Raw genomic sequence first — 27,431 nt, forward strand, 5'->3', positions numbered from 1 at the left:
TCCCACCAGGCCACCACCACCTTCCTCCTCTCTTCCTCCACACCACCACCACATATTTATATCAATCAACTCATTAACATTAACATTAATATTATTATTATTTCTTCAAGACCCAAAAAAAATCTCATTTTTCGTGTCGATTTGTAATTATGTCTCGTCCTGTCTAGTTTCTTACTAGCCCGTTTTTATTAATAAATACTACAATAATGGGAAACTACACGTCAGCATGTAGTTTGATCATGATCACTCCATTGATGAAAACCAACAAGGCTGCAAGAGTCATATTCCCCTCCGGCGAAGTCCGGCAGCTCCGGGAACCCGTCAACGCGGCGGAGATCATGTTGGAGAGTCCCGGTTTTTTCTTGGTCAACGCCCGAGCGTTGACCATCAACCGGAGATTCTCCCCGCTCTCCGCCGACGTAGAGTTGGACCCCGGGAATGTTTTTATCATGTTTCCGATGAGGCGGGTGAATTCGGTGGTCACTCCGGCGGATATGGCGGTTTTTTGGATGGCCGGAAAACGGATTTCCGGGGCGGAGATGGGCGACGGAGTGGCGGTGGAGGAGCGGCCGAGGGAGGCGGTGGAGGTGCCGGAGTTTGGGTTTAGGGCGGCGGTTTGTCGGTCGAGGAAGCCGGCGTTGGACACGATTACCGAGGAGCCGATTTTTATTAAGTGAAGTTTGTTTAGAAGCATAGAATGCTGGCATCGAGCAGAAAGTAGATTATTCTTTTGATGTAGTTTAGGAGTCGAAAGAAAAAACTTTCGATTTTATATATACAAATAAACCCGTCAATGCCAATACAACAAATTATCATATGTAGAACCAAAAAAAACCGACACGTTAAAGCTGCGAGCCACACAAATTCGATTAGTATCAGCGGTACCAACACAAATTCATAAACATAAATTAGTAAGCCAAAAAAATATTTTAAAGGCGATGTATTAAACGTTGAAACTTGGATATAAAACCATGCGACGACGTGATATTTTTAAATCATGAAAAGAGTTTCGGTAATTGTAAAGACAAACTACACGAAACTATGAAAGCAAAGTTTAAGTAAATCGTTTAACCGACAAATAAAACATGTAAAGCCGACCATTGTCCAACTTTAGAGTTTAAAGATAATATGATTTGTTAAATATTTTAATTAGTTGAAAATAAAAGTAAAATAAAGAAAATGAAAATAAAATTATGAATAATTTGAATAGTAAATTGAATAGTATTTTTGTGTGGAGAATTCAGTTTCCTATTTAATATATATATTAATTAGAAAATATTTATGTTTACGAACGTTCGTTCATTTATACTCAATTATTTACTTGTCTTTACATATATTCACTTAAATTTGTCTATTAGTTATTAGTTATAGTTATACTAATATTCCCAAGCCAAACAAATTTTAGAACTAACCATTGGGTGATTGACTAACAAACGAAGATGTACACATTCATTTTCTTTGTGTATGTTCGATCATTTACATGTGTTTAGACTATTAATGAACTGATATAAATGAACACAAACATGAACAAGAAAATTCGTTCGATTAAGTCTTCATTTCCGTTTGTTAGTTCGGTTACATTTAAACGAATGAACATGCACTTCTTGTTCATTCGATTTATTTACAAGCCATGAATAGGCATTTCGTGTTACATTTAACTTTCCAATGTAACATTGTCTCTTTCCTCTACTCACAACCACTCATAACTATACATATAATTTACAAATCTCTCTCACATTATTCTAGAATTTACTGTCAAGAGCGTTAACTTATTAGTTTGATAATTTGTTTAAATAAAAAACACAACGAATCATGAAATTAAAAAGTTAAAATCCGACCTGCCGGATTCGAACCAGCGACCTAAGGATAACAATGAACACACTACAGTCCTCCGCTCTACCAACTGAGCTAAGGTCGGATAATGTTTTTTGATCACCTTACGTTTATAAATATTTTATTAATCACCGTTGCAGTCCATTGGAATAATTGTTTTACATTATTTATTGTTTGCGGTTTATATTATTTATTGAGAAAAATGGTTACACCATTGGAATATACGTGATAAGTTATTAAAATAAACGTGACCGGCTTGGCGGAAGAAATCCAAACGATAAGTTTCGAACATAATTAGAGGATTGATGCAGGTTTCGAATATAATTCATGTATTTTCTCATTTATTTCACAAGTGGTACGCCAATTTTGTAAGTGCTTGGGTCTTTAATAAAATACTTTTTTGTTGGTCGTTAAAAAAAATTAACCATCGGAATATAAATGTATACATAGGGGTGTGTATACATACCAAATAAATACTAAATAGTGTAGTGTCACTTTACATCTAAGTTATGTTTAGTAAGATTTGAAAATTACCACAGAATGGATTAAGTTGATAATCTTAATCTTGATGGAGAGACATTGGATGCTATGAAATTCCATGGGATAAATGAGAACTATTTATATAGAAAGTTTTGTGTGCTAAATCGGATTGAAACGTGTGACGCAAGTAGTTGTATGATCAACCGGGTGGAAAAAAGAGCACACGTGTAGTCGATCGTGTGAACAATCAAATTTTAGGGATTTGAGGGGTAAAGATGTGATAAGTGAAGTTATGATGATTTTATTACCGAGATCATATTAAACATGGTGATTTGATCGTTCAATGATTAAGTTGTTGCATTATGTGCTTGCCACGATCTGAATGATAGCTTAAAAACGGTGTTTAAAATCTTTGTCATTTGTGTTGTTAGGTTTGGGATCGATGTTAACAAGTTTTAAGCTAAAAAACATGTCAACGTGACATACATATTGCATATAATACACCCACCACTCCACCAACGTATTATATGTTGATGCATACTGTCATACACTGATAAATACGTTGGTAGTAAAATACCTTATGACACTTAGTTTACATATGATATGCATATTGCATTATTATTTTAAGTTATTATTTAGCATATCGGATATGACCGAAGTTTACAAAAAGAGTATCAAAATTTTAAATTTTCTAGAATTCTTGATTTTTGTTATTTTTTTTAGTTTTATTTGATGTTTGTTACCGTAAATACATAATGTCTATCTTTGATATAGTTATGAATAATATATTTAACGTTGTTACCCAAATATTCTTACGTGATTATCTTCTCAATCTTTTTTTCAAATTCGCGCTTTCATCACAGATTTTAGACCATTAACCTTTCACAATTGTTTGTTACGTCCACAATCTGCATCACTGTGTCGTGATTTTCTCATTCCTTCACTTATGTTAAAACTTGCTTCTCACAAACTAGAAACTGATAGCATGAATGCTCAACTTTAAGTGCTCATCACAATATAGAAAGCTTCCCCGCCGATACTTTCTTAATGTCAGAGTTGATACAATATGAAGGGAAAGACAATAAGAAATATTCAAGATAAAGACTAGAAGAAAAGCCTTTTTTAGAAGAATTCTTACTTAAACCGATAGTGAGAACCCAACCTCCAAAAGCTAACTGGCAAGGTTAGGAATAAGATCACAACTTACTCGCCACAAAACGATTCAAATCTCTTTCCACATACGCCAACTCTTACTTAAAGAACCTCGCTTCCTTCCATTACTCAATCAAACCTTTTCACAAGATCTCTAACGCCAATAAAGCAGACAGAGAAGGACAATGCCAAATTAAAACCAACCTGCAAATTTGGTTCCCGTGGACTGAGTCTAGTGCTTCATACATAACAAGACAATTATAATAAAACCGTCCACACTAATTAACACATCATTAATGCTTTCAACAACCAACATACTTCCTGATACGCCAACTAAAACTAACTTAACAAAAACGATTTCTTAAGAATAAGATCACAACTTACCCCACAATAAAACGATTCAAATTCTTTTCCACGTACGCTAAATCTTACTTAAACAACCTCGTTTCCTTCCATTACTCAATCAAACCTTTTCACAAAATCTCTAACGCCAATAAAGCAGACAAAGAAGAAAAATGCCAAATAAAAACCAACCTATAAATCTGGTTCCCATGAATCAAGTCTAGTTTTGCATATCTTACTAGACAATTATAACAAAACCGTTCATGCTAATTAACACATCATCAACGCTTTTAACAACTTGCAGACAACATACTTCTCGATACAATAACAACTAAAACTAACTTAACAAAAACTAATCCTTGATCATAATATCAAGTGTTACTAACTTACTATTATCAAAATTACCCCTTTTGGAATATTTCAACACAAGTTTTATACAATAGTAATAATAATAATAATAATAATAATAATAATAATAATAATAATAATAATACAATTGTCTTTCTTCTTCTACTTCATATTTTAAAATTTTATAAAATTTATTTTTTAATATTAAATTTCAATCTTATATTATTATTTTAATAATATTAAAAACCCCCAACACAATCAACAAACACAGATCAGATCCATATTACTTATTATCTCCCCCAAATCAAATCATTTCAATTCAAAACCCTAACCCTAATTCACACAAATCCACCAAATTCATCTTCTAAACTCAAATTCAATGCTCAAATCACTCAAACCCACCATTTGATTCTCAATGGCAGCTGATAAGAAGTGGCTATTCACACTATTCTTCGCCGCATTCATATCTTTAATAATCTTTATATCTTCAATTGGCGGATTCAGTTCTTCGTACAACTTCACTACGCCACCGTCTGCCGCCGTACGCCGAGGCCGTGGGTACCCGCCGGCGTTTGCGTATTACATCTCCGGCAGCCGTGGTGACGTGGATAGGGTTTTCCGGTTGTTGCTTACGGTTTATCATCCCAGAAACAGGTTTTTTTTTTGTTTTTTTTTCATTTTTTAATTTTAACTAGCAGAAAACCTAGTTTTAATAAAACCCATTAAAACCCACAAATTAGTTTTTAAGTTTTTCTTTTTATTTTATTTAATTTCACATATTACACCTTAGAATACTTAAATTTGCTAAGGATCCAAGAAACAGGATTATTATTATTATTATTATTATTATTATTATTATTATATAAGTAGCAAAATTAAGTTTTAATAAAAACCCATTAAAACCCACAAATTAGTTTTCTGTTATTGTATTTAATTATTTAATTCCACATATTGCACCTTAGAAATTAGAATACTTCAATTTTGCTAAGGATCCAAGAAATAGGTTTTTTATTTATTTATTTATTTATTTATTTTAAGTAGTAAAATTAAGTTTTAATAAAAACCCATTAAAACCCAGAAATTAGTTTTATTTTGTTTAATTATTTAATATCATATATTACACCTTGAATATTTCAATTTTGCTAAGGATCCAAGAAACAGGTTTATTATTATTATTATTTTTATTTTAAGTAGCAAAATTAACTTTTAATAAAAACCCATTAAAACCCACAAATTGTTTTTCTGTTATTTTGTTTAATTATTTAATATCACATTTTACACCTTGAATATTTCAATTTTGCTAAGGTTCGAAGAAACAGGTGTTTTATTATTTTTTTTTTATTTCAAGTAGCAAAATTAAGCTTTAATAAAAACCCATTAAAACCCACAAATAAGTTTTTTCAAATGTTACACCTTGAATACTTCAATTTACTAAGGACCCAAGAAACAGGTATTTGTTGCATATAGGGACTGAGGGAACGGATGACGAACGGAGGAGGTTGAGTGCGTTGGTGAAGTCGGTGCCGGCGGTTAGGGCGTTTGGGAATGTGGATGTGATTGGGAAGCCTGATGCGACGACGTATATGGGAGCGAGTAATATCGCTGCGATTTTGCGGGCGGCTGCGGTTTTGTTGAAGGTTGATGGTGATTGGGACTGGTTTATTACTCTTAGCGCAATGGATTATCCTCTGCTGACACAGGATGGTATAATTTACTCTCGTTTCTATTATTGTTGTGCAATTAAATGATTGTGATTAAGATGTTTATGATAGTTAGGGTTTAGTTAGCTTTGAAGATGTTATTATCCGGTTAGGATTATGATTGTTTAAGATGCCACGTGTGCTTTGAAGTTTGAGCGTGCACATCGAAACGACACGTTGATGATATGAACTGGTTGTTGAGATTCGTTGTAATTAATAGGCTAGATCTGTGTAGTTAATGTTTTCCAAGTGCACGTGCGCTTAGCTCTTAGGCAACGTGGGATTTTTTCACTAGGCGTGACGGAGGCACGCATGGACGGGGTGCCTTAAATAATTGTATTTATATTCTTTTTTGGGCTTTCTTCTTTCTTGATTGGGCTTTGTTTCTTTTTTATTTTTCGGTTGGCGTTTGAAGTGTATTATATTATTCATAGCTGTCAAAGGCACCAAGTTACTTAGCTGTATGTTAGAAGTTTAAGATACCTAAGTTCCAAATTTATTGGTATTGCTTGACCCATAGTTATTAAAAGCCCTCGCTTCTTGTGCCTAGGCCTATTTTCCAGGCCAGGCCCAATATCTGCGCTTCCAGTTCCTAGGCCCTCGCTTCTTGAAGGTGACAACACCTCTACTGGCATTGATGACGGATCAAGAACAATAGTCATTTGAACGTTTACTATTTATTACTTTTTGACCTTTTGGTTTTTATGTTTTGAACATTTTGGTACTTTGAACAATTTGTTATTCAACTTTGGAATTACATTTGAATCTCGACTCTTTTAGAGCTTTTGGTACGAATAGCCTTTGTTTATTATATATGAAGAATAGTATTATTTTAGTACTATGTCGTAATTACTCTACTTGTATATATAATTACTATACTTGATTCTCACGTTTAGCACGTTAATTTCATTTGTACGTTAACTTTCTTTCTAATACATAATATATTAATAATTATTTTTTTTATTTTAGTGCACTTTTTTGTCTTAGGCCCTCACTTATTTTGCGCCTCACGCCTAGGCCCCAGGTGAGCCCTATGCGCCTTAAGTGCGCCTAGCGCCTAGGCCCCAGGTGAGCCCTATGCGCCTTAAGTGCGCCTAGCGCCTTTGATAACTATGGTTTGACCTTGATCGTGTCACTACACTAGTCTCTTAGTCACCTAACCGCTACTATTAACGAAAATATTGGTCAAAGTAATATAATAGCTTACATTCTAGAGGAAGCTTCTCTCTGAATGATGCTCAAGTAAATGCACTATGAACACACGCAAATTAATCGTGCTATATAATGGCATAACGCCTAGTCATTTACTTTTGTTACCATCTATGAAAATATTATACGCGAATTGTGATGTTTCCATACATTTTGTGATTGTTGTTACCATCTACGAAAATATTTGTTTATATTAAGCTACATAATTTCCTTATACTGTACTTTCCCTGTTACACAATAAAGCGACCTATATGCATTAGCATCCGCACATATGTACATACGCATACGAGTTTAAGACATGTAACTTTAAAAACTAAAAGATGTATAAATATACTTTGATATCATTAGAATTTTTATTTTATTTATTTTTTATAATTTTACATTTAATCTCACATGTGGTTTATGTTTGTATATTCTAAATCAGACCTGTCGCATGCATTCTCCTCCATTAGCAGAGATTCGAATTTCATCGATCATACCAGTGATCTTGGATGGAAAGAGTAAGCATACTTTCGTTAGACTCCATACTTATCCTTCTTTTTATTTTTTTCTAAATTCAATCACTTGAACTGATATCAAGTTTATTTTTTGTTCAGGGGTCAAAGAATTCTGCCAATTGTAGTTGACCCGGGTCTCTACTTAGCAAGGCGAACCCAAATCTTCCGGGCCACCGAAAAACGGGCATTGCCTAATGCTTTCAAAGTTTTCACAGGCAAAGTTCTCTTGCTTCTTATAATTTACATATGAATCGGTTTATTCGGTTTTGTTTTATCTCTTAACGGGCCAAACTAGTCATATAAAGAACTTTGCCCAAAATGAAACAGTCAAACGGGTCAGATGATTCAAAAGTGGCTTAAAGTGTATTGTTAGCGCATCAAGCAACCTAAATACTCTTATTAAAAAGTAGATTATTTTATTTTAGTTAATATTATATTTGTAATCATATCTGGCATACTGGACTAAAAGTGTTACCGAAACTACCCATTTAACCCGAATCATATTTGACGCAAAAGACGTAAAGCGTCCTGGTCAACCCGAGCAGCCCTGCAGGACCAAAAATGACGTTTTTACCCCAACCCCGTTTGACCCTTTGACTGACCGACCCGTTTTTGTCACTTTCAGGATCTCCATGGGTTATTTTAAGCCGTTCGTTTCTCGAGTACTGCATTATCGCGTGGGATAATCTCCCTCGTACCCTTTTAATGTACGTAAACAACGTGGTTTTAGCTCAAGAAGTCTACTTCCATACCGTCATTTGCAACACACCCGAGTTCAAAAACACAACCGTTAACGCGGACCTACGGTACATGGTCTGGGACAACCCTCCCAAAATGGAGCCGGTTTTCCTCAACAAGTCAAACTACGACAAAATGGTCGAAAGCGGCGCTGCGTTCGCAAGACAGTTTGCGAAGAACGACCCCGTGTTGGACATGATCGATAGCAAGATCTTGAAGCGTAGCGGTAACCGGCCCGGTATGGGCGCGTGGTGCACCGCCAGACGGGGGTGGTTCGTGGACCCGTGCTCGCAGTGGGACGATGTTAACGTTTTGAGACCGGGGGATCAAGTGAAGAAGTTTGAAGAGGGATTAAAGAGTGTTGTAGATGATTCTGTGTTGGAATCAAATCAATGCATATGAGAAAATGAGTTGAATATGAAGATGCTTTTGTTTTGGTTATATTATAAAGATTATTTTGATTGGGGTAGTGTTTTTTTGTTTGTTTTCTCAAGTTTTGTTGTAAAGTGGTGAAGGTGAATCAAAGTAAAACATGTTTTGTGTATGTTGTAAAGGCCTTCCATCTTTTTTTTATATAAATTAATTAATGTTTGAACTTAGAAAAGGAAATATGAGTATGAAAAAAACAAATCTTTAACTATATTTATATAAAAAAAATATATTGAATGATAGAAGAAAGTTATGTTAGGAGCTCATATCGGATTTTTTCTAATACCTGTTTTTGGGTATTGATCATACCTTGGTTGGGTTTGGGTCCAGTTATTAGCTTGAAAATAAATAACCGGTGTTCTGGGTTACTGGTAGGGTATGGAACCATGTTTCCTATACCCGGGTATGTTGATACCTTATTCCGGGTATTGAAACAAAACTCTATTTCTGGGGTTCTTTGTGTACATGTCGGGTTTTTTAAGGGGTTGCTCGACATATCTTTTTTTTTTTCGCATAAAAACTTCAAAATCAATATGGTAAATATAGATAAATAACATAAAAGTGCATTGTTTTTCAGGGTATTTGAGAATCGAGTATTGGCCAGACTCGGGTTGGGTTCGAGTCCGGTTACTAGCTTGAAAAATCATACCTGGTGTCACCAGTTACGGGTAGTATACGGAATTGAGTACCCTATACCCAGGTATGTTGACACCTTATTTTCAAGTATAGAGGAAGCCCTATTTCCGAATATTATTCAGGTACATATCGGGATTTTTAAGAGGCCGAACATTTTGTTGTTTCGAGTCCATATTTTTGCTAATAACTTCAAAATCAATATGATAATATAAATAAAGAACATATAAAAATATTACAAATATATAAAAATTCAAAAAAAAATACATAGATTTATATATTGCGTATCGGAAAAGCCAGGTTTCGGATATGACCCATAATCGATTTTCAGGTATAGATCGAGTCCGGTTCCAGGTACTCTTGATCCCGAAAACAAATGACTTGCTATTTTGAAATCAATGAGAATAATAATTCTTTGGGTATATTTATCTTTCAAACAAAATGAACTAAAATGAATCAACCACTTAACCAACCACCAAAAGTGTTTTCAACTTCTCAACTCTATGAGTCAATACCATCACAACATCTTCTTTACCTTCACTAACAAGACATTGCTTCACCTTATTAAACATATGTATAGGAGGCCTTATACCCATATCCAACATCTCTCCAAAATATTCACAAGCAAGTTCCAATCTTTTTTCGCGACACAACGCGTTAATCAAAGTCGCAAACAAATGCATCCCGGGCAATACCCCTTTACCCTTCATCTCCCCCCAAACCCTCGTCGCATCATCCACTTTACCCTCGTTACAAAACATCCTCACCATGATTTCGTAAGTACTCACACTCGGTTCACATGTGAACTCGTCTCTCATTCGTCTGAAAACAATACACACGTCTTTCGTTCTCCCCGCTTTCACCAAGTGGTGAAGAATAATATCGAAAGTCCTCGAATTCGGACCCACCCCACGTCTTTTCATTTCGTAAACTACGTTAAACGCGTCATCCATCCGCATCACCCAACAATACGACCCCACAACCGCGTTATACGTTGGAGCCTCGATACCAGTCCCAGAAGACTTCGACAACTCGAAAAACTTTAAAGCCTCGGCTAACCTATTCTCCGAACCTAACCCGTTAATCAAAGTACAATAAATATGCGCAGTCGGCTCTATCTTCTTCCGTTTCATCTCGTCGAACTTTTTAACCGCGTCGTCGAACTTCTTCGCTTTACAATACGCGTTTATCAGTATAGCGTAAACCACCACGTCCGGCTCAAACCCATTCGCTTTCATCTCGCGATAAACCTCATCCAACTTCAAAAGATTCATTTCCTGGCCCCACCCTTCCAAAAGTATCGAAAACGTCTTCAAATCCGGTTTAAACCGTCTCTTGGACATTTTATCAAACACCTGGTGCGCAAAGTCCACCCGTCTCGCCTTACACAAGGTATCCAAAAACCGATTAAAATCACACACACCCACATCAAACCCAAACCTCTCCATCCTCTCGAACGCCTCCACGGCCTCCTTAACCCGCTTTGCCCTGGCATACCGCCTCGCGATCAACGCGAATGTCGGTTTACCCAATACGCCTTTTGCCTTCATTTCGTTGACAATTGACCACATAGTCTTGAACTGTTTGATCTTACCGAGGGATTCGATTAAGGCGTTGTAGGTATCGGGTGTGTGGGTGAAGCCGGGCTGTGTTTCGGCCCATCGGAAGAACGAAAGAGCGAAAACACCCGCATTGGATAGGTCTTTTAAGACCTGATGAACTAGGGTTTGGGTCAGTTGAATTTGGGTTTGATTGGAGTTTAATAAAGACTCTAGCTTTGAAGGATCTTGATGGTTTGTGATTAGTTTGCAGAGTATGTTTGATTGAGTAATGATTTGGGGGTTAATTGGGTTTAGGGTTTCTAGGGTTTTGGTGCAGAAGGTTGAATTGGAGGTAATTAATGATAATAATAATGGTTTTGTTGATGAATGTTTGAGGATCTGAGAGAATAACATGTCTGGAAGGAAGAAGAGTGTGTTAACTGAATAGTAGACTGTCAGTTTATTTAAGGCGCAAAATATTCTTCGTCTTTGGTTTAAAATATTAATTTTTTTTTTATCTATTTTCAAAGACGGTTATGGGATTATAACGGCATATGACCAGGGTTGTAAAAATCGCTAGTCGCTAGTCGGGCGGTGGGCTGGGGACTAGCGATTCATCGGGATTAGTCGAGATTAATCGGGATTAATTGGATCAGACTTTAATGTATAATTTTCAGTTTTATATATACATGCACACATTTTTGTATATAGTTTTCAGTTTTATACATACACAAACATTTTTTGGTTGGAATCTCGCTTGAAACCAGGGGTTTTTGCTGAAATCTTCCGCGGAAAACGGCAGATTTTGGTTGGAATCTCACCGAAAATCGTTGTTTTTGGTCGGAATCTTGCCGGAAGCCAACAATTTTGGCTTGATTTGACCGGAAACCGCCGATTTTGGCCGGATTTTACTATTGACGGATTAATTGGTCGACTAGCCCGAAATTAACCAATGAAGTGGAGACTAGCGATTAATCGAGGATTAATCGGTGACTAGTCGAGATTTTTGCAACACTGCATATGATAATAATTTAATTAAACTAGGAATATTATCCGCGCGCTGCGGATTTAAGTTTGGTTATAAACTTCAATTTTTATTTTTGTGATGTTTAGGTATTATATTCAATCAGGAGCAAGGCTTTAATATATTATGAGTTAAATACAATAGTTATAGTTGAACATATAATTATATAAGTTATAACATTTGAATAGTTATGTAAGTTATAATTTGATAAAAAGGATAATACATATGCGTCTGATGTATTAATACTAATAACACTTAAATGTATAAATATTAGATACTTATATATGTTGAATTTAGTATAACACAAATATAATAACACCGATGTGTATAAATGTATTAGTATTGATACTTTTTATTATTATAACAAAGGTTAAAAATGATGCATGAAAAAATGAGTGGTTGAAAATTGATAGTTTGATAAATAATAGATTTAATGAGAAAAATAAATGTTAGTTTTTAATAAATATATAATGCATTTTGGCCTGTAAAGTAAAGAGTTCATAACTACACATATATATGTGTAGAGTTCAGGCTTTACTTATATAGGTTGAGTCGTTCTGTAAGTCTACTGGGCTCCTATTATTCATATAGTAGCTAGGGGAGCAAACGAGCTCAGCTTGTTTCGATTTACGAAGCTCATTTCGAGCTCCTTTTATAAAACTCAAGCTCGTCTCGTAAGTTGTTTTTTCAAGCTCGGACTTGTCTCGTTTATTATTTTTTTAATTAGTTTATATACGTTTTTAATTACATTTATATATTTTGGATTAGAGCATAAGCTCGCATAGTACCTTAAACGAGTTAAAGCTTGGCTCGAGCTCGGTTGTACAAAGTAAAATTAATACATAAAAATCCAAAATAGGAAAAAACATAAAAACACGCAAGGCTCAAGCCTCAAATGCGATATCTAAACGAGCTTTATTTGAAGCTCGATCTCGAAAAAGCTTGGCTAGTTTCAAGTTTTTATCGATCCGAGCTTAAGTAGCTCATGGACAGCTCAAATCGTCTGCACCCTAGATATAACGTTTAAAATATATTGAATATGTTTACGAAACAATGAAATATTACTTGATAATCTAGCTCAAACAACTCTCATAAATTAAACAAGCCAAGCTCGAGCTTAAACAAGACAACTCCGCTCTGCTAATATACACACGTAACCAAATGTCCAAAAGCGAACCGAACCGAACCAAAAACCCGGTAAGAGCCAAATAGGCGGTTTATATAACGCCATATCTCTTATTATTATTATTATTATTATTATTATTGTTGTTGTTATTGAATTGAATCAAAACCCTAATTCACAAAACCCTAAATATAAAATCCAAACGCAGCTGCTCTCATATCATCGTCTTCGTTCCACATCAAGATCAAGGTATGCACACACCTGTTATCTACTGGTTCAATTCATTCTGTAGTCTATTGATTTGAATTAGCCGTTTGATTCATTATAGATTCTATTATTATTATTATTATTATTGATTTCAATTAGGCGTTTGATTGATTATAGATTCTATTATTATTATTATTATTATTTGAAATTTGATTTGATTGATTAGACCTCGGTTCGAACTCGGCTGTGTAGTGTGAAATAGTTAAAACATATACGGAGTAAATAAAAATACACTAGGCTCGATGAGCGTAGACCGTCTTTCCAAACAAAGCTCAAGCTTGATGACTAAACGAGCTTCATTTGAGGTTCAGGCTTGTTTCGAGCTTTTTATCCATCCGATCTTGACTCATTTTGATTTATAGGAGCTTTAGTTCAGCTCGTGAGCTGTTTTTTGCTTGAGCTTGGAGTCATCTTGTTTGTTATTAATATTTTTTTATACATTTTTAATCATTTTTATATATTTTGTAAAAATCCTTGAATGAGCCAAAGCTAAGCTGTGTGAAATTAGTACATAGAAGTCCGAAAGTGTTAAAACTTAACACTAGGCTCAACGAGCCTAAACGACCTTCTCATACAAAGCTCGAGCTCAGGCTTGATTACTAAATAAGCTTTATTTGAGGCTCGGGCTGGATAAGGATCGGCTCATTTCGAGCTTTTTATTGATCCGATTTTAAGTAGCTCGCCAGCAGCCTGCGCGGTACACCCCTATTTTTATAACCATTTTGGATCAATCATTATATTAGAAAGTTGTATTTGTATTGTGTTTTTGTTTTTGTTCTTTAAATACATTATTATTTGAATAATGCATATGTTTTGTGTGTTTAACAGGGTTCTAAACAAGACTTCATCTGCTGCTTTTGTAATGGCAACAAGTAAGTTAACTTTTACCTTCTTTGTGACTATTATCTTCTGTGTCAATCAGATTTCTTGTAACTGATTTACATGCTATAAGTTGCTGAATGAAATATTTATTTATTTTAATTGGTTTCCTGATGTTTACAGGACTTCAGTTTGAGAATTCATGTGAAATTGGAGTGTTCTCAAAGCTTACGAATGCTTACTGTTTGGTAGCAATCGGTGGTTCTGAAAATTTCTACAGGTTTACATTTATTCTTGTGATTCGTATTATATAATTGTATGATATGTATTTGAAAACATGTGTTATAAGCTGTTGAACATATTGTTTTTGGCAGTACATTTGAGGCCGATCTAGCTGATGTTATTCCTGTGGTTAAGACCTCCATTGGTGGCACACGTATAATTGGCCGGCTTTGCGTTGGTAAAATATTAAAACTTCTAGAAGATGTTACATTGTACATTTTTGGTTTTGAACACTAACTTTATATTATTTTTTTGTAGGTAACAAAAACGGGCTACTTTTGCCTCATACTACTACTGATCAAGGTAAACTTTTATTTTATGTTTCCCAAAATGCCCCTGTGATATATTATTTATTAATTGTTTGTGTGTATTTTGTAGAGCTTCAACACTTGAGGAACAGTCTGCCTGATGAGGTTGTGGTCCAAAGAATTGATGAGAGACTATCTGCCCTTGGAAATTGCATTGCGTGTAATGACCATGTTGCCCTTACCCATACTGATCTCGACAGGGTAAACATCAATTTTATGAATTTTGATGCAAAGTTTTATTTTTTCACTCGTTTAACATGTGTTTTAATAATCAGGAAACTGAGGAAATGATAGCTGATGTTCTTGGTGTAGAAGTTTTTAGACAGACAATTGCTGGTAATATTCTTGTTGGTAGCTACTGTGCGTTTTCAAACAGAGGTGGCATGGTAAGAATATTATGCTTTTGTATTTTAATTTAATCTATGCGGGTCTAATTGATTTGATGAACTTTGTATAATAAATGAACACGGTTTTCTTGTTTGTGTTCATTTGTTAGGACAATGAACACGTTCATTTATGTTTGTCTGTTAACAATATAAATGAATGGTTCACGAATTTAACGGATGAAGATTACTGTTCACAAACATAAACGGATGAAGATAACTAAACATAGTTAAAAGTAACATGAATAGATATGTTGGGCTTAGAAAGTTGATATTAGGTTAGGTTGTAATGGGCCAAAAAATGAAATTAATATAAAAAACGAACGTAAATCATCATCATCATCGTACTCAGTATATCCCATCAATAGCAAAGCTATGGTAGGGTCTGAGGAGGGTAAGATGTAGACAGCCTTACCTCTACCCTTTCGGAATCGAGAGACTGCTTCCGGTGAGACCCCCAGCTCGATAGTAGTTTTGCATCAAGCCTTGGACATAAGGCACATAACACTCAACCATCGGGACACCGCCGATTGATGCATGTACCCTTGTCTTTCGGCTATCAACGCCACCACATGATGTCTGATTAACCTTCCGCCACTTTTAACGTTATTTTCATGAGATTAGTAAAATAACGTCAAAATTAGTGCAATTTTACTTTTGCCCACCCGAGGGTTCACACATATATACGAACGTAAATGAGCCAACTAAACATAAATTAACGAATGGACATAAATGAACGAAAGAGACATGTGTTCATGCTCGTTTGCTTACCCAAATCAACAAATTTTTTGTTCATGCCTGTTCATTTATTGAATAAACGAACGCAAACAAACCTTTTGTCGAACAGTTCAAGAACTGTTTTCAGAACGTTCGGTTCGTTTACAGCCCTATTTTGAGTATTAGTTTTTAAAATGATTTGATAGTTATAATTCTTGACCATGTTGGACTTTTTAAATATTATTTTAAATTTGTTATGATCTGTAAAGATTTTGTATATAAGTTTTATAACCTTTATGTTCTTTCTAGCATATTATTTTTCGTGCTTCGATTTTGCTCTTCCAAAATCATTAGTTTGTATTGAAAATTCTAAAATGATAAACATGGTTCATGATTAGGATACATATACATTTTATAAAAACTAAACACTCAATTCAGTTCGAACAGCTAAACCGTTAAAACCAAAGCATGACCTGAACCGTTTGGATTGAATTCAACACGCCCAAATTTTATTACAACGATGACGTGATTGAATTGGGCTCGTTTGCATTGCAGGTGCACCCTCATATCTCTGTTCAAGATTTGGATGAACTGTCAACCCTGCTTCAGGTTCCTTTGGTGGCGGGAACAGTGAACCGTGGAAGTGACGTGATAGCTGCAGGCCTAACCGTTAACGACTGGACCGCGTTCTGTGGGTCAGACACAACCGCAACTGAGTTGTCCGTGATTGAGAATGTTTTCAAGCTGAGAGAAGCCCAGCCCAGTGCCATTGTGAATGAGATGAGGAAGTCTTTGATTGACTCTATAGTTTGATAAGTTAGTTGGTTGTTGATTTATAAGTCAGCAATAACTAACCATGGTTAGTTTTTTGTTTTGTTTTTGATACTGTGATAAAATGTTTGTTATGTTTGTTTGAAGATTTGAAGATTGTTAAAAATTTTGTTTCTAGATTGTTATGCTGCAAAAATTATTTATAAATGGTATTTTAACATTGGTACTTACTACTTCTATCTATATATGAATATATGATCTCTCTTTTAAAAAAAAATATATACTAAATGTAACTAGTCTATGAATATGTTAATAATTGTACAAACATTAGTACATGATAAACTATAATTAATGTGGAAAAAATTGACAAAAATACATGTTACAAATGTTACGTCAGAGAGTTCTGCTTTTGTTGTTGCACAACGATCGTCAAGGGGTAGTCGGTGGTATGGTTTCTTGGAGAAACACTCTAGTCAAGGTCTGAAGTCAGCGTACAACATAGTCTGACCGAAGTGGGGGTAACAGGCTATTCGAATTTGGAAGATACGGTAGCCTAACATACAAAAAAGCCGCTCTAATAAATAACAATAAAAAATTGAAAAATAGCAAAACCAATGAGTGAGGTGGCATTTAAGACATTATATTATTAGACAATATAAAACTAAAGTTTAAACCTAAAAATGCAGCGTAAGGCTCCTTGTGATGGGTTTTAAAAACGTCAAGTTAAAGCGTTAAGTGTCACCTTATCATTGTTGTTTTATTAACATAATCCTTTAGCCCGCGTTGTGGTTTTAAAGCCTCGTTACCACGTTAAAGCGCCTCATGTCTTTGTTAAAGTCCCGTTATGTTAAAGCCCCCGACACCATATGTTTAACGAGGTGCCCACGTTAAAGCCCCGACACGGTGTTAAGTCCCGTTACAACGTTATATCACTTTTGCCGCCTGTGTTAAAGCCATATATAAAAGTGTTATAAACAAATCATATGTTTAATCTAAGTTTAGACACTGTAGCTTTGGAAAATGTATTTATTATTAAAAAACAAACCACAAGTACCTTCCTTTTCATGCTTTTAAACTACTTCTCAGTAGTCCAGAGCCCAAGAAGCAGAGAAAGGAACTCTTTTGGCATATATAATAAATTCTCTTGAAATCTATTCAAAGATTTATTATTTTATTTTTTAATTACTATTTTTACCATGGTAAAATCACTGTTTATATATAAAAAACATCAACATCTATCTTTCATTAATAAAATTTCAACTTAAGCTTTCACTTTGTGTCACATCTTAATATTTTATAAACAACAAAAATGATTATTTTTCAAAACATTTTTGGTGAAAATATTTATTTATTATTTATACGGCATACAGTTGTTATTCCCATTTTACCCTTGATATCAAGTCAGAGACTCAGAGTCATACAGTACATTAGCTTTCTTTTATACTTCCTTTTGCTACCCAAGAAATCCGAAACATGACTCAAGAAATGGCTAAAGATGAAGACTTCAAGCTTCTCAAGATTAAGGTGACACCACCCCACATTTTATTTTTTATTAATTTTCTTTTAAATTTACATAATTTCATTTTTTATCTTTTTTATAACAATACACAGACATGCACTTTGAAGGTGAATCTGCATTGTGAAGGTTGCAAGCACAAAGTCAAGAAAACCTTGCAAAGAATTGAAGGTTATTGTTCTCTTTGTTCTTTCATATAAATGTGTGATGAATTTAGCAAAATTGTGATCTTGGATTTTTTAAAGTTTATAACTTTATGCAAAAGTGTGGTCTTCTTGTGAAATTATGCATGATTAAACTGTTTTTCAGAGCTCAAATAAATCAAGAATTGTACAGCTTTCATGTAATATATTTTGCCTTTGCTACTTTTTTATGTAAAAAATTAAAAAGAAATGAAATTTTTTATAAAGATTAAAGATTTATGCAAAAAAATGACTTTTATTGTTAAAAAAGAAATGGGATTTTGATAAAGATTAAAAATTTATGCAAAAAAAGTGATTTTTATGTAAAAAGAAGAAATGGGGTTTTGATAAAGATTTAAAATTTATGCAAAAAGTGATTTTTATGCAAAAAAGTGATTTTTATGTAAAAAAAGAAATGAAAATCTTTATAAAGATTAAAAATTTATGCAAAAAAGTGATGTTTTTGTGAGTGATGTAATGCTTTGTCAATCTCTTTTTCAGAAATGATAGTCCAAAACTAGAAAGTTAAATCCTCTGGATTGTACATCTCTCAATGCATGATGCACAACTTATTATATCACTAACTGTAAAATTAATATAGGTGTGTATCAAGTGAGCATAGATGGAGAGCAACAAAAGGTGACAGTTTCAGGAAGTGTAGAGGCTGCAATTTTGATAAAGAAGCTTTTGAAAGCTGGTAAGTATGCTGAAGTTTGGTCAAACAAGTCAAACAACAACAAAAGTCAAAGTCAAAATCACATGAAAGATGACAAGAAAAACAAAGGTCTTGAACCCTTGAAGAAACAACAAAAAAGTCAACCTTTGACCTCTAAAGATGATGAAGATTTGATGCAGAAACAACAAGAACCAGCAGCAGCTGCAGTTTCTGCAAATAATCCAAAAAAGAATAAAAATAAAAGTCAACCCAACAATGCAAATGTGAAGAAAGTCCAAGCCCAAGTCCAAAATGTTGGAGTTGGAGGGCAAAATGGTAATTTTGTGTGCTTGAATGAGGGCAAAAATGTCAAACTGAATAATAACCTTGGAGGGTATGAAGTGACTAGTTGTGGTCAAATGGTCAACATGAATGGTTTAAGGTACAACCAGCAGCAGCATCAAGGGTACAACAACCAATCAGCTGGTGCATCATTTATGGTGAACCTGCAGAACAGGCAAGCAATGTACCAGAGGTCACCTACTATGCCACCAACCTTTAGCTACTACTACAATTACAATATTGCCCCTTACACTCATGGCAACTACTACTATGGTGGCAATGGTGGTGTGGATGATAATATGTGGAGTGATGAAAACACAAGCTTTTGTTCAGTCATGTGAGGGGTAAAAGTGGAAAAAAAAGTTTGGATCTTTTGTGTTGTAAAACAAGTTTGAGTTGATGTAGTTGAGGATGTTATGTTGTTGTTGATGGATCTTTAGTGTTGTGTGTACTTTGTAATGGGAAAAATGTAGTTTAGATGCTACTTGTTTTGAACGAGTCCGGTTAAAAGGAAGTGAACTAGTAATTTTTAGTAAGTTTATAGATATGTTAACGTCGGAAAATGAAAAAAAAAAAGAAAAAAAGAAAGTGTTAGCATGTTGACAAACATTGACATCGTATTTGTACATCGGTTAATGAAAATAACCAAACATGTTATGGTTGTAAAACATTAAAATCATAGTGAAAGTCAGTATTTTTATTAATTAATTGCGACTATATGTTATTATCAAATTCAATGTGGTTAATGTTGATGATGATAATGGTGGTAGGTGGGTCCTTAGGTCATGTGATATAAACGTGAGGGGAGTTCTTCTTTCACTTTTGTTTGGTTTTAAATTTTCAAACGTAATGGATGGTCTGGTTTAGAGCGCACAAACCAGTTTAAAACTGAAAACCAGTTCAGTTGGTCAACAAAAGTTAAAACCTGTATATGATTGGTTTCGGTTCGAGTTTTGACCAATTTTGCTGCATTTTGGTTCGGTTAACTGATTTGGAACCGGCTTTGGTGGAGAAAATTACAAACCGATCCCGAACCTATGATTTCAATTGATTCCAAACCTGCTTATACATAATCGGTTTGGTTTCGACTCGATTTCAGATTGATTCGGTTAACCGTTTTATTCGCCCACCTCTAGTATATGGTTTACAACTTATACCGAAAACGACCGTATAAGATCAGACCAGACCATGAGATTCATAATATACATTTTACCTTTTTTTTAAAGTATATTGTCCAAAGCGCTTTAATTTTCAATGATTCAGTTTCGGTTTTCGATAATAAAAAACCGTCACTAGTGTAACTTATCCTAAAACCCCAAACCCTCCACAAACCAAACGACTTTTATTCTAACCATTCGGTTTTTTGTATTCTTTTTAATTTTGGTTCGGTTTCGGTTTTTTAGGTTTTTACCGTTTGAGCCTGAAAATTTAGGCCGAATTTTTTTTTTAAAAAAAATTAAATAAATTTAGGTAAAAATAGTTTTGTAAATTATAAAATTATAGATTATTATACATTTAACCAAAATATATTTGAGTTCATGTCAGAATGTTTTTTTTTTTGTTTTGAATGAAGAAGTGTGTGAACTTTTAGTGTAAGGCAGGTGTTTTTCTCGGTGGATGGATGAGATATATTTATTAAATTATTATAAATTACTTGATATAAAATATAAAAAAACAAAAGATTAAGAATTAAGTTCGGTTCGGGTTTCATTACATGAAAATACCAAAACCGAATCGCTAGTTCGGTTTTTAATACATATATGTAATTGGTGCAGTGGAAGAGACCGTACAGTAGTGTGTTGATTGTGCCGACAGGTGTCGGAGCTTCAATCGGTGATGCGTTACCGGTTGTCAGAACACTTCAATAGCTTCGGTTGCTGATTGTGTTATTTCACATCCCAATGTACGACGTCATGTTTGAATACTTTCAGTGTGCGCGGTGCGGTTTTGGGCTTCAACCGAACCGAAAACCGAAGCTTCGGTTTTTTTTGTATCTTCAAAACTGTCCGGTTTCGGTTTTTTCTGTCTTGGGGTTTTGGGTTTTCAGTTCAGTGTTGAATTCGGTTTTGAAAAAACCGAAAGGAAAGCGAAAACTGAAAAACCCGAAACCCAAGACCGAAAAAACCGGAACCGAACGGTTTTGAAAATACAAAAAAACCGAAGCTTTGGTTTTCGCCCAAGCCCGCACCGCGCAATTTATTCGGATTTTGATATTTTGAATGCTTTCGGTGTGTGGTTTTCAGCTAAAACCGCACCGAAAACCAAAGTTTCAGATTTTTGTATTTTCAAAACCGCTCGGTTTTGGATTTTTTGTTTTCGGGTTCAATTACCAAAAAAACCGAATTATACTTGAAAACCTGAAACAGAACGGTTTTGAAGATAAAAAAAACTGAAACTTTGGTTTTCGGTTCGGTTTTCACCCAAGACCGCACCGTGCACTTTATTCGGAATTTGAAATTTTGAATGCTTTCGGTGTGTGCGGTTTTCGGCTAAAACCGAACCGAAAACCAAAGCTTCGTTTTTTTTTTGTATTTTCAAAACCGCTCTGTTTCGGTTTTTTCAGTTTTCGGGGGTCAATTACCGAAAAAACCGAATTAAATTCAAAAACCAAAATAACCGAAACAGAACAGTTTTGAAGATAAAAAAAACTAACTTTGGTTTTTGGTTTGGTTTTAGCCCAAAACCGCACCACCACACACACCCTTCGTTATTTTATTTTGAAAATTTGAAGCTGAATTCTAATTCGGTTACTTAAATTGAATCAAATTTTGAGTTTTCTAGTCTGATTTGAATATTGAACACCCTTAGTTGACGAATTGACAAACCGTTAAACAAAGTAACAAATTAAATGAACTAGAGATCAAATACAGAAACTTAAAGCTAATTTCTTTGGTTGATATAATATTTGCGCGTGTATGTATATGTGTATATATAATTTTGTACATATAAAATAAAAAACAAAATGCATAAACTGGATTTGAATTTCCAATCGAGTCAAAAATCACAAATTTGTATATAATTCAAAATTCGATTACTAAATTTGAATCGAATTCGAATATTTAATGTAATTCGGATCAAAGTTGGAGTTTTTCGAGTCTGATTCGAATACCGAACACCCCTACAATGTATTGATCAAATATTTAACATTTTATAAAAACTGAAACAACATAAAGAAATTTGACAGGTTCTTAATGCAGCAATGCTTTACTGGCCAATGCCAAATGTATTGTATGTAGAAGGTTATGCTCTTGATAGATTTGCAGAAAACTTATGGGCACTGCAACCAGTTCACCAAAACAAGGTTTTTTTTTTATTATTTATGCAAATATTGATTATTTCTCAATATATTGTTACATATTCATTTTTTTTTATTTTTTTTTATTTTAGGGGCAATTTCATAGAATAGTAACCAAGTTTCAAAAGTGTTCCAATTAGGTCACTCAACTTTAAAAAGTGTTCTAATTAGGTCACTCTACTTTCATATTTTATTAAATTAAGGGTTTTAACATGTTTTTTTAACATTTTTATTTTTTGTGTCACATAAGAAATCTTTTTATCTTTTTTTTTTATGTTGACGTTGAGTGGCGACGTGGATTTTCTTTTTTATTTTTGAATTTTAATATAATTAACGTTTTTTAATTTTTTAAAAATATAACAACATATATTGCAAATTCCGACCCCCACATCTTATCCTCCATTTCTTTCTTAACAAACAAAAAAATCGGTGAGACTCGATTTGATGATTTAGTGACCCGATTTGAGAAAAATATGCATGAGTGACCTAATTGGAACACTTTTGAAAGTTAGTTACTATTCTATGAGATATTCCCTTTATTTTAAGCATGTTTTTTGTTCATTCAGTATTATGTCATGTAAAACAGGTGGGATTGGTTCTTGATGCAGGAATAGAAGAAGAGTTACGAATCCGTCATTTACAAGTAGCCGATGCAGCACGCGCATCACTCGGTTTGCCAGTTCTTGAATATATTGTCACCGACACACCACTAAAAGTATAAAAATTTGAACTTTTTATAATATCGAAACGTATTTGAAGTTTGAGAACTTGCAGGTGGAAAAATGGGTCGATCCAAAGAACGGGCAGTCAACAGGGAGGATAAAGCATCCTGATTCCCTACTAAGGGCAGTTCAGTCATTGTGTGACCGGTCAATGGTCAATGCAGTTGCGGTTGTGGCTCGTTTTCCAGATGATGATGTTGATGATGTAGATGAGTATAGACAAGGAAAGGTATATATAATCAGTATCTATATTATATTTTATGACTATATATAACTTATTATTATTGTTATTGTTATTACAGGGAATTGATCTATTAGCAGGAGTTGAAGCCATTATAAGTCATTTAGTGGTGAAGAATTTTAAAATCCCGTGTGCACACGCTCCCGCTTTGTTACCGCCTCCATTAACCCAATCTTTATGTCCAAAATCTGCTGCTGAAGAATTAAATTACCTTTTTATCCTTGCTCCACTTATATAGGCTTGTAAACGAACCGAACGAACACGAATGGAGCATGTTGGTGTTCGTTCGTATAGAAAATGAACATGTTCGTTCATGAATAGTATGAACGAACGGTTCACGAACATAACGAACGAGCATACTTGAGCTAAAACTAGTTATAAGTAATGTGAAGAAGAATGTGCTGGGCCTAAAAAGCTATTAAAACTAAACCAAGTTGTAATGGACCAAAAAAAAAATACTAAATGAAAATATTATCGTATGAACTTAACCAAATATAAACTAACGAGCATTAATGAACGGAATGAACATTAGCGAACATAAAATGGGATGTGTTCTGTTCGTTTGTTTAACTAAGTGAACAATTTTTTTTTCATGTTCATTCGTTTTTTAAATAAACAAACTTCCTGCCGAACGGTTCATGAACTATTCACTGAACGTCCAGTTCATTTACAGACCTACTTATATACGTATAAATTTATACATTCATATATACATCTAAAATGTGTCTTTTCTTTTATGAACAGCTGGGATATACATTCTTGCCATGTGTGCTCGCGGGATTAGCTAACGCACCACAATACTTGACCAATAAGTTTGACTTTCAAGAAAACGGCTGCATATCGGCTCGTGATGTTGATAGTATCATTCTACCAGCAGATGCATGTGGCGGAGATGCTGTTCTTGCATTTGCAAATAAAAAAACCAAGGTAGTTTCTTTTAGGGTCAAGTTATTCTACAAAGGAGGACAAAAATGAGGATGATTTGTGGCAGAAAAAAAAAACTCAAAAAAAAAATCATAACTCAAAACTAAAAGGTTAAAACAAAAATGTTTCTCACATCTTCCTCGTTCTAAAAATAATAGTAAAAATAAAAATAAAAAAAGACACAATGTTGAGGAAAAAAAATCATTCTCTTTTTATTTATCATTGTGTTTTGTGTTTATTTTAGTCATTGATTGTGTTTTTTTTTCTTGATATTGTGTTATATTACTCAACATTGTGTTATATTTTGCGATATATTGTGTCTTTTTTTATTTATCAGTGTGTTTTTTGTTTATTTTCGTCATTGTGTCTTTTTTCTCGGCATTGTATCCTTTCCGTACGCCCTGCTTGCGGTGCGCGCATATAATGTATATATGTGTGAACCCTCAGGTGGGCAAAAGTAAAATTGCACTAATTTTGACATTATTTTACTAATCTCATGAAAATAACGTTAAAAGTGGCGGAAGGTTAATCAAGCATCATGTGATGGCGTTGATAGCCGAAAGACAAGGGCACATGCACCAATCAGCCGGTGTCCCGATGATTGAGTGCTATGTGCCTTATGTCCAAGGCTTGATGCAAAACTACTATCGAGCCGGGGGTCTCACCGGAAGCAGTCTCTATATCCCTATGGGATAGAGGTAAGGCTGTCTACATCTTACCCTCCTCAGACCCTACCATAGCATTGCTATTGGTGGGATATACTGAGTACGATGATGATGATGATGATGATTGTATCCTTTCCGTCTTTTTTTTTTAACGAGAAAGACGTGGGAAACATTTTCGTTTTTTTTTTTACTTTTTTCATTTTTGGTTTATATTTTTGAGTTTTGTTTTTTTTTATTATTATTTTTCTTAAATTTTTTTTAGGGGTTTTATTTATGCCCCAAATTCTTCTCACACTTCTCATTTTTGTCTCCCTTTTTATTTTAACAGTTTCCTTTCTTTTAATATAATAAAACAATTAATTTTCAAAGCAAATAATACATAAAACAATATAATGTCAAGTAACACGCTTCCATTATGTTGCAGCCGGTTATTATTTGCGTGCAAGAGAATGAAACGGTGTTGAATGATACACCTGATAAGCTTGGAATCGATGCGGTATGTCAAAACATGATCATATTTCATAACAGGTTTTGAGTTTTTGTATATTGTGTGTGTGTATATATATATATATATATGTTGTGTATAATATAATATAAAATATATAATGTTTGCAGGTGAAGGTCTCAAATTATTGGGAGGCTATAGGAGTAGTTGCAGCCCATAAGGCTGGGGTAGACCCTAATTCACTTAGAAGAGATAAAATCAAGAACATTAGTACTAATACTAATTCTTTAGTTTCTGCTAATGGTTTTTTTAGCTTCAGTTTCTAGTACATTTTCTTGATTAAGTTTAGTTAAGATATATATAGCTTTTATTATACAAAAAACTTCATTTTCTTGAACATGTTCTTGATCAACTTTACCTTTGTTAAGACTCGATTATGGGATTTTTTTCTTTTCGAAAATAGGTTATTTTTAAACGCTCGATGCAATTTTGTTTTTTTTGTTTTTTGTTCTTGATTCGAGGATAGTGACTGTCTAAGCGAATTCTCTATCTTCACACGCGCACAAACGATAACCTCGCATAAACTAGAAAATATAAATGACACGAGAATTTAAACGTGGTCCGATGCTTTGCGGAGGACCTACATCTACAGGTTGCAACTAGGTTTACAATTACATAACATGGTAATAATGATAAGGTTATGCTAATACTCGAAAAATGCCTTAAAAATACCAAAAAATCACCCTAAAAAGGGCAACCCCTTAAAAAAATCCAACTTATACACGAAAATACAAAGAAAAAAGCCAAAAAAACCCGAAAATATGGTTTTTTTCAATACCCAAAAATAGGGTTTCAAATACCCGGTTTTAGAATACCCGATTCCGATGCATATGGTATGGTTTTTAGAGGCAATACCCGGACCCGAACCCGATGCATAGGGTATGGTTTTTAGAGGCAATACCCGGACCCGAACCCGACCCGGGTATTGCCAATACCTGATTTTCCAATACCCGGTTTCATACCCGAAACCGGGTATTTGGAAAACCCGATTTGTGCACCTCTATGCTAAATAGCTGAATGAACAATAAACCAATGTGGGCCCTGGCCCATGTTCTCCTTGGCGTCAATTTGAGCCCAAACTCAAAACCGGCCCAAAGCCTTCACAAATCCTAACATGTTCTTGATTTTGTCTTGTAGTAACAGTTGAAGTCGATATCTAAGATAGCTACATCAATTACTACACGACAAAATGTCATGTCCTCGTATAATATCTTTAAATCGTTGAACTCCAAAACGTAAAGTCTATTCTAAATAGCAAATAACCCTTTATATGAAAATAAATTAATATTCTCATTTGTCACAATGTCACCGAATCTATATAAAAATAACCCAATTTCTAAACTCATCTGATTTTTGTATACGACATAACAAAACTAACTTAAAACGGACATAACTTTTTAATTTGATGAAGTTATGAAAATCTTTAACGGGTCAGACCTTAGACCATCCACATATGACTTCTCCATTTTATCTGATTTCACTTTTTATCTTATCATTTTATAAGATTTAATGCTTCCAACTGCCAAAGTACCTATAAAATAGTGTTGAATGAATGTTACTTTTTCCTGTCTTGTGTTTTAATCAATGTGACCAAAAAGCTACTAAAAGTCTCTATTTATGAACCAATAATTCAGGATCCCTTTATAATTTTACTTGTACATCAAGCAAACAAGTACACAATAATAACTTGTAAATTACACAATAATAATAATAATAATAATAATAAAACTCACGTGAGGGTTATTAATGAGTTGTACCATAGTTGTCCAATTGAATACTCATGAACAT

At 34.2% G+C, this 27,431-nt stretch overlaps 6 protein-coding genes and 1 non-coding gene across 8 annotated transcripts; 5 read left to right on the forward strand and 2 right to left on the reverse strand.

The window, feature by feature from the left end:
* Positions 1 to 206: 206 nt before the first annotated feature.
* On the forward strand, positions 207 to 677 carry LOC143597659 (uncharacterized). Its single transcript, XM_077076098.1, has one exon. The coding sequence runs from the start codon at positions 207 to 209 to the stop codon at positions 675 to 677; it is 471 nt and encodes a 156-aa protein (XP_076932213.1).
* Positions 678 to 1,832: 1,155 nt separating this feature from the next.
* Positions 1,833 to 1,918, reverse strand: TRNAY-GUA (transfer RNA tyrosine (anticodon GUA)). Its single transcript is given in 2 exon segments — positions 1,833 to 1,868; positions 1,882 to 1,918. It is a non-coding gene; the product is annotated as a tRNA-Tyr (tRNA).
* Positions 1,919 to 4,502: 2,584 nt separating this feature from the next.
* Positions 4,503 to 8,815, forward strand: LOC143597655 (beta-glucuronosyltransferase GlcAT14A-like). The gene is made up of 5 exons (XM_077076093.1): positions 4,503 to 4,809; positions 5,606 to 5,859; positions 7,489 to 7,564; positions 7,661 to 7,776; positions 8,187 to 8,815. Exons 1-5 carry the CDS (start codon positions 4,571 to 4,573, stop codon positions 8,699 to 8,701), a joined length of 1,200 nt encoding a protein of 399 aa, XP_076932208.1. The 5' UTR covers positions 4,503 to 4,570; the 3' UTR covers positions 8,702 to 8,815.
* Positions 8,816 to 9,825: 1,010 nt separating this feature from the next.
* On the reverse strand, positions 9,826 to 11,100 carry LOC143597660 (uncharacterized). Its single transcript, XM_077076099.1, has one exon. The coding sequence runs from the start codon at positions 10,930 to 10,932 to the stop codon at positions 9,826 to 9,828; it is 1,107 nt and encodes a 368-aa protein (XP_076932214.1). The 5' UTR covers positions 10,933 to 11,100.
* A 3,050-nt stretch (positions 11,101 to 14,150) lies between these two features.
* LOC143597657 (eukaryotic translation initiation factor 6-2) lies at positions 14,151 to 16,803 on the forward strand. 2 transcript variants are annotated; one of them, XM_077076095.1, is made up of 7 exons: positions 14,151 to 14,188; positions 14,319 to 14,415; positions 14,510 to 14,595; positions 14,676 to 14,720; positions 14,796 to 14,926; positions 15,001 to 15,111; positions 16,381 to 16,802. In XM_077076095.1, the coding sequence occupies exons 1-7, from the start codon at positions 14,179 to 14,181 to the stop codon at positions 16,636 to 16,638; spliced, it is 738 nt and encodes a 245-aa protein (XP_076932210.1). In that variant the 5' UTR covers positions 14,151 to 14,178; the 3' UTR covers positions 16,639 to 16,802. The 2 variants fall into 2 exon arrangements, with proteins under 2 accessions (XP_076932210.1, XP_076932211.1); XM_077076096.1 differs by lacking the exon at positions 14,151 to 14,188 and having other exon boundaries at positions 14,309 to 14,415; positions 16,381 to 16,803.
* Positions 16,804 to 18,063: 1,260 nt separating this feature from the next.
* On the forward strand, positions 18,064 to 19,796 carry LOC143597656 (uncharacterized). Its single transcript, XM_077076094.1, has 3 exons — positions 18,064 to 18,120; positions 18,208 to 18,283; positions 18,896 to 19,796. Exons 1-3 carry the CDS (start codon positions 18,070 to 18,072, stop codon positions 19,630 to 19,632), a joined length of 864 nt encoding a protein of 287 aa, XP_076932209.1. The 5' UTR covers positions 18,064 to 18,069; the 3' UTR covers positions 19,633 to 19,796.
* Positions 19,797 to 22,365: 2,569 nt separating this feature from the next.
* On the forward strand, positions 22,366 to 25,931 carry LOC143597649 (uncharacterized). Its single transcript, XM_077076089.1, has 7 exons — positions 22,366 to 22,592; positions 23,173 to 23,301; positions 23,361 to 23,537; positions 23,611 to 23,749; positions 24,292 to 24,476; positions 25,563 to 25,634; positions 25,754 to 25,931. The coding sequence occupies exons 1-7, from the start codon at positions 22,491 to 22,493 to the stop codon at positions 25,907 to 25,909; spliced, it is 960 nt and encodes a 319-aa protein (XP_076932204.1). The 5' UTR covers positions 22,366 to 22,490; the 3' UTR covers positions 25,910 to 25,931.
* Positions 25,932 to 27,431: the final 1,500 nt, after the last annotated feature.

The sequence above is a fragment of the Bidens hawaiensis genome, unplaced genomic scaffold, assembly GCF_021521415.1.
Source record: "Bidens hawaiensis isolate Kalapana, Puna unplaced genomic scaffold, B.hawaiensis_p1.1 tig00048819_1, whole genome shotgun sequence".
Classification (NCBI taxonomy): Eukaryota; Viridiplantae; Streptophyta; class Magnoliopsida; order Asterales; family Asteraceae; genus Bidens; species Bidens hawaiensis.

Excerpts from the sequence above, each read along its gene's own strand:
- LOC143597660 (XM_077076099.1), bottom strand. The coding sequence starts at position 10,932 with ATGTGGTCAATTGTCAACGAAATGAAGGCAAAAGGCGTATTGGGTAAA.
- LOC143597649 (XM_077076089.1), top strand. The coding sequence starts at position 22,491 with ATGCTTTACTGGCCAATGCCAAATGTATTGTATGTAGAAGGTTATGCT. Across the intron at positions 22,593-23,172 it reads AACCAGTTCACCAAAACAAG|GTGGGATTGGTTCTTGATGC; the intron begins GTTTTTTTTTTA and ends CATGTAAAACAG. Across the intron at positions 24,477-25,562 it reads TTGCAAATAAAAAAACCAAG|CCGGTTATTATTTGCGTGCA; the intron begins GTAGTTTCTTTT and ends ATTATGTTGCAG.
- LOC143597655 (XM_077076093.1), top strand. The coding sequence starts at position 4,571 with ATGGCAGCTGATAAGAAGTGGCTATTCACACTATTCTTCGCCGCATTC. Across the intron at positions 5,860-7,488 it reads TCCTCTGCTGACACAGGATG|ACCTGTCGCATGCATTCTCC; the intron begins GTATAATTTACT and ends ATTCTAAATCAG. Across the intron at positions 7,777-8,186 it reads TGCTTTCAAAGTTTTCACAG|GATCTCCATGGGTTATTTTA; the intron begins GCAAAGTTCTCT and ends TGTCACTTTCAG.
- LOC143597656 (XM_077076094.1), top strand. The coding sequence starts at position 18,070 with ATGACTCAAGAAATGGCTAAAGATGAAGACTTCAAGCTTCTCAAGATT. Across the intron at positions 18,121-18,207 it reads TCAAGCTTCTCAAGATTAAG|ACATGCACTTTGAAGGTGAA; the intron begins GTGACACCACCC and ends AACAATACACAG. Across the intron at positions 18,284-18,895 it reads AACCTTGCAAAGAATTGAAG|GTGTGTATCAAGTGAGCATA; the intron begins GTTATTGTTCTC and ends AAATTAATATAG.
- LOC143597657 (XM_077076095.1), top strand. Across the intron at positions 14,416-14,509 it reads GGTTCTGAAAATTTCTACAG|TACATTTGAGGCCGATCTAG; the intron begins GTTTACATTTAT and ends TGTTTTTGGCAG. Across the intron at positions 15,112-16,380 it reads TTTCAAACAGAGGTGGCATG|GTGCACCCTCATATCTCTGT; the intron begins GTAAGAATATTA and ends TTTGCATTGCAG.
- LOC143597659 (XM_077076098.1), top strand. The coding sequence starts at position 207 with ATGGGAAACTACACGTCAGCATGTAGTTTGATCATGATCACTCCATTG.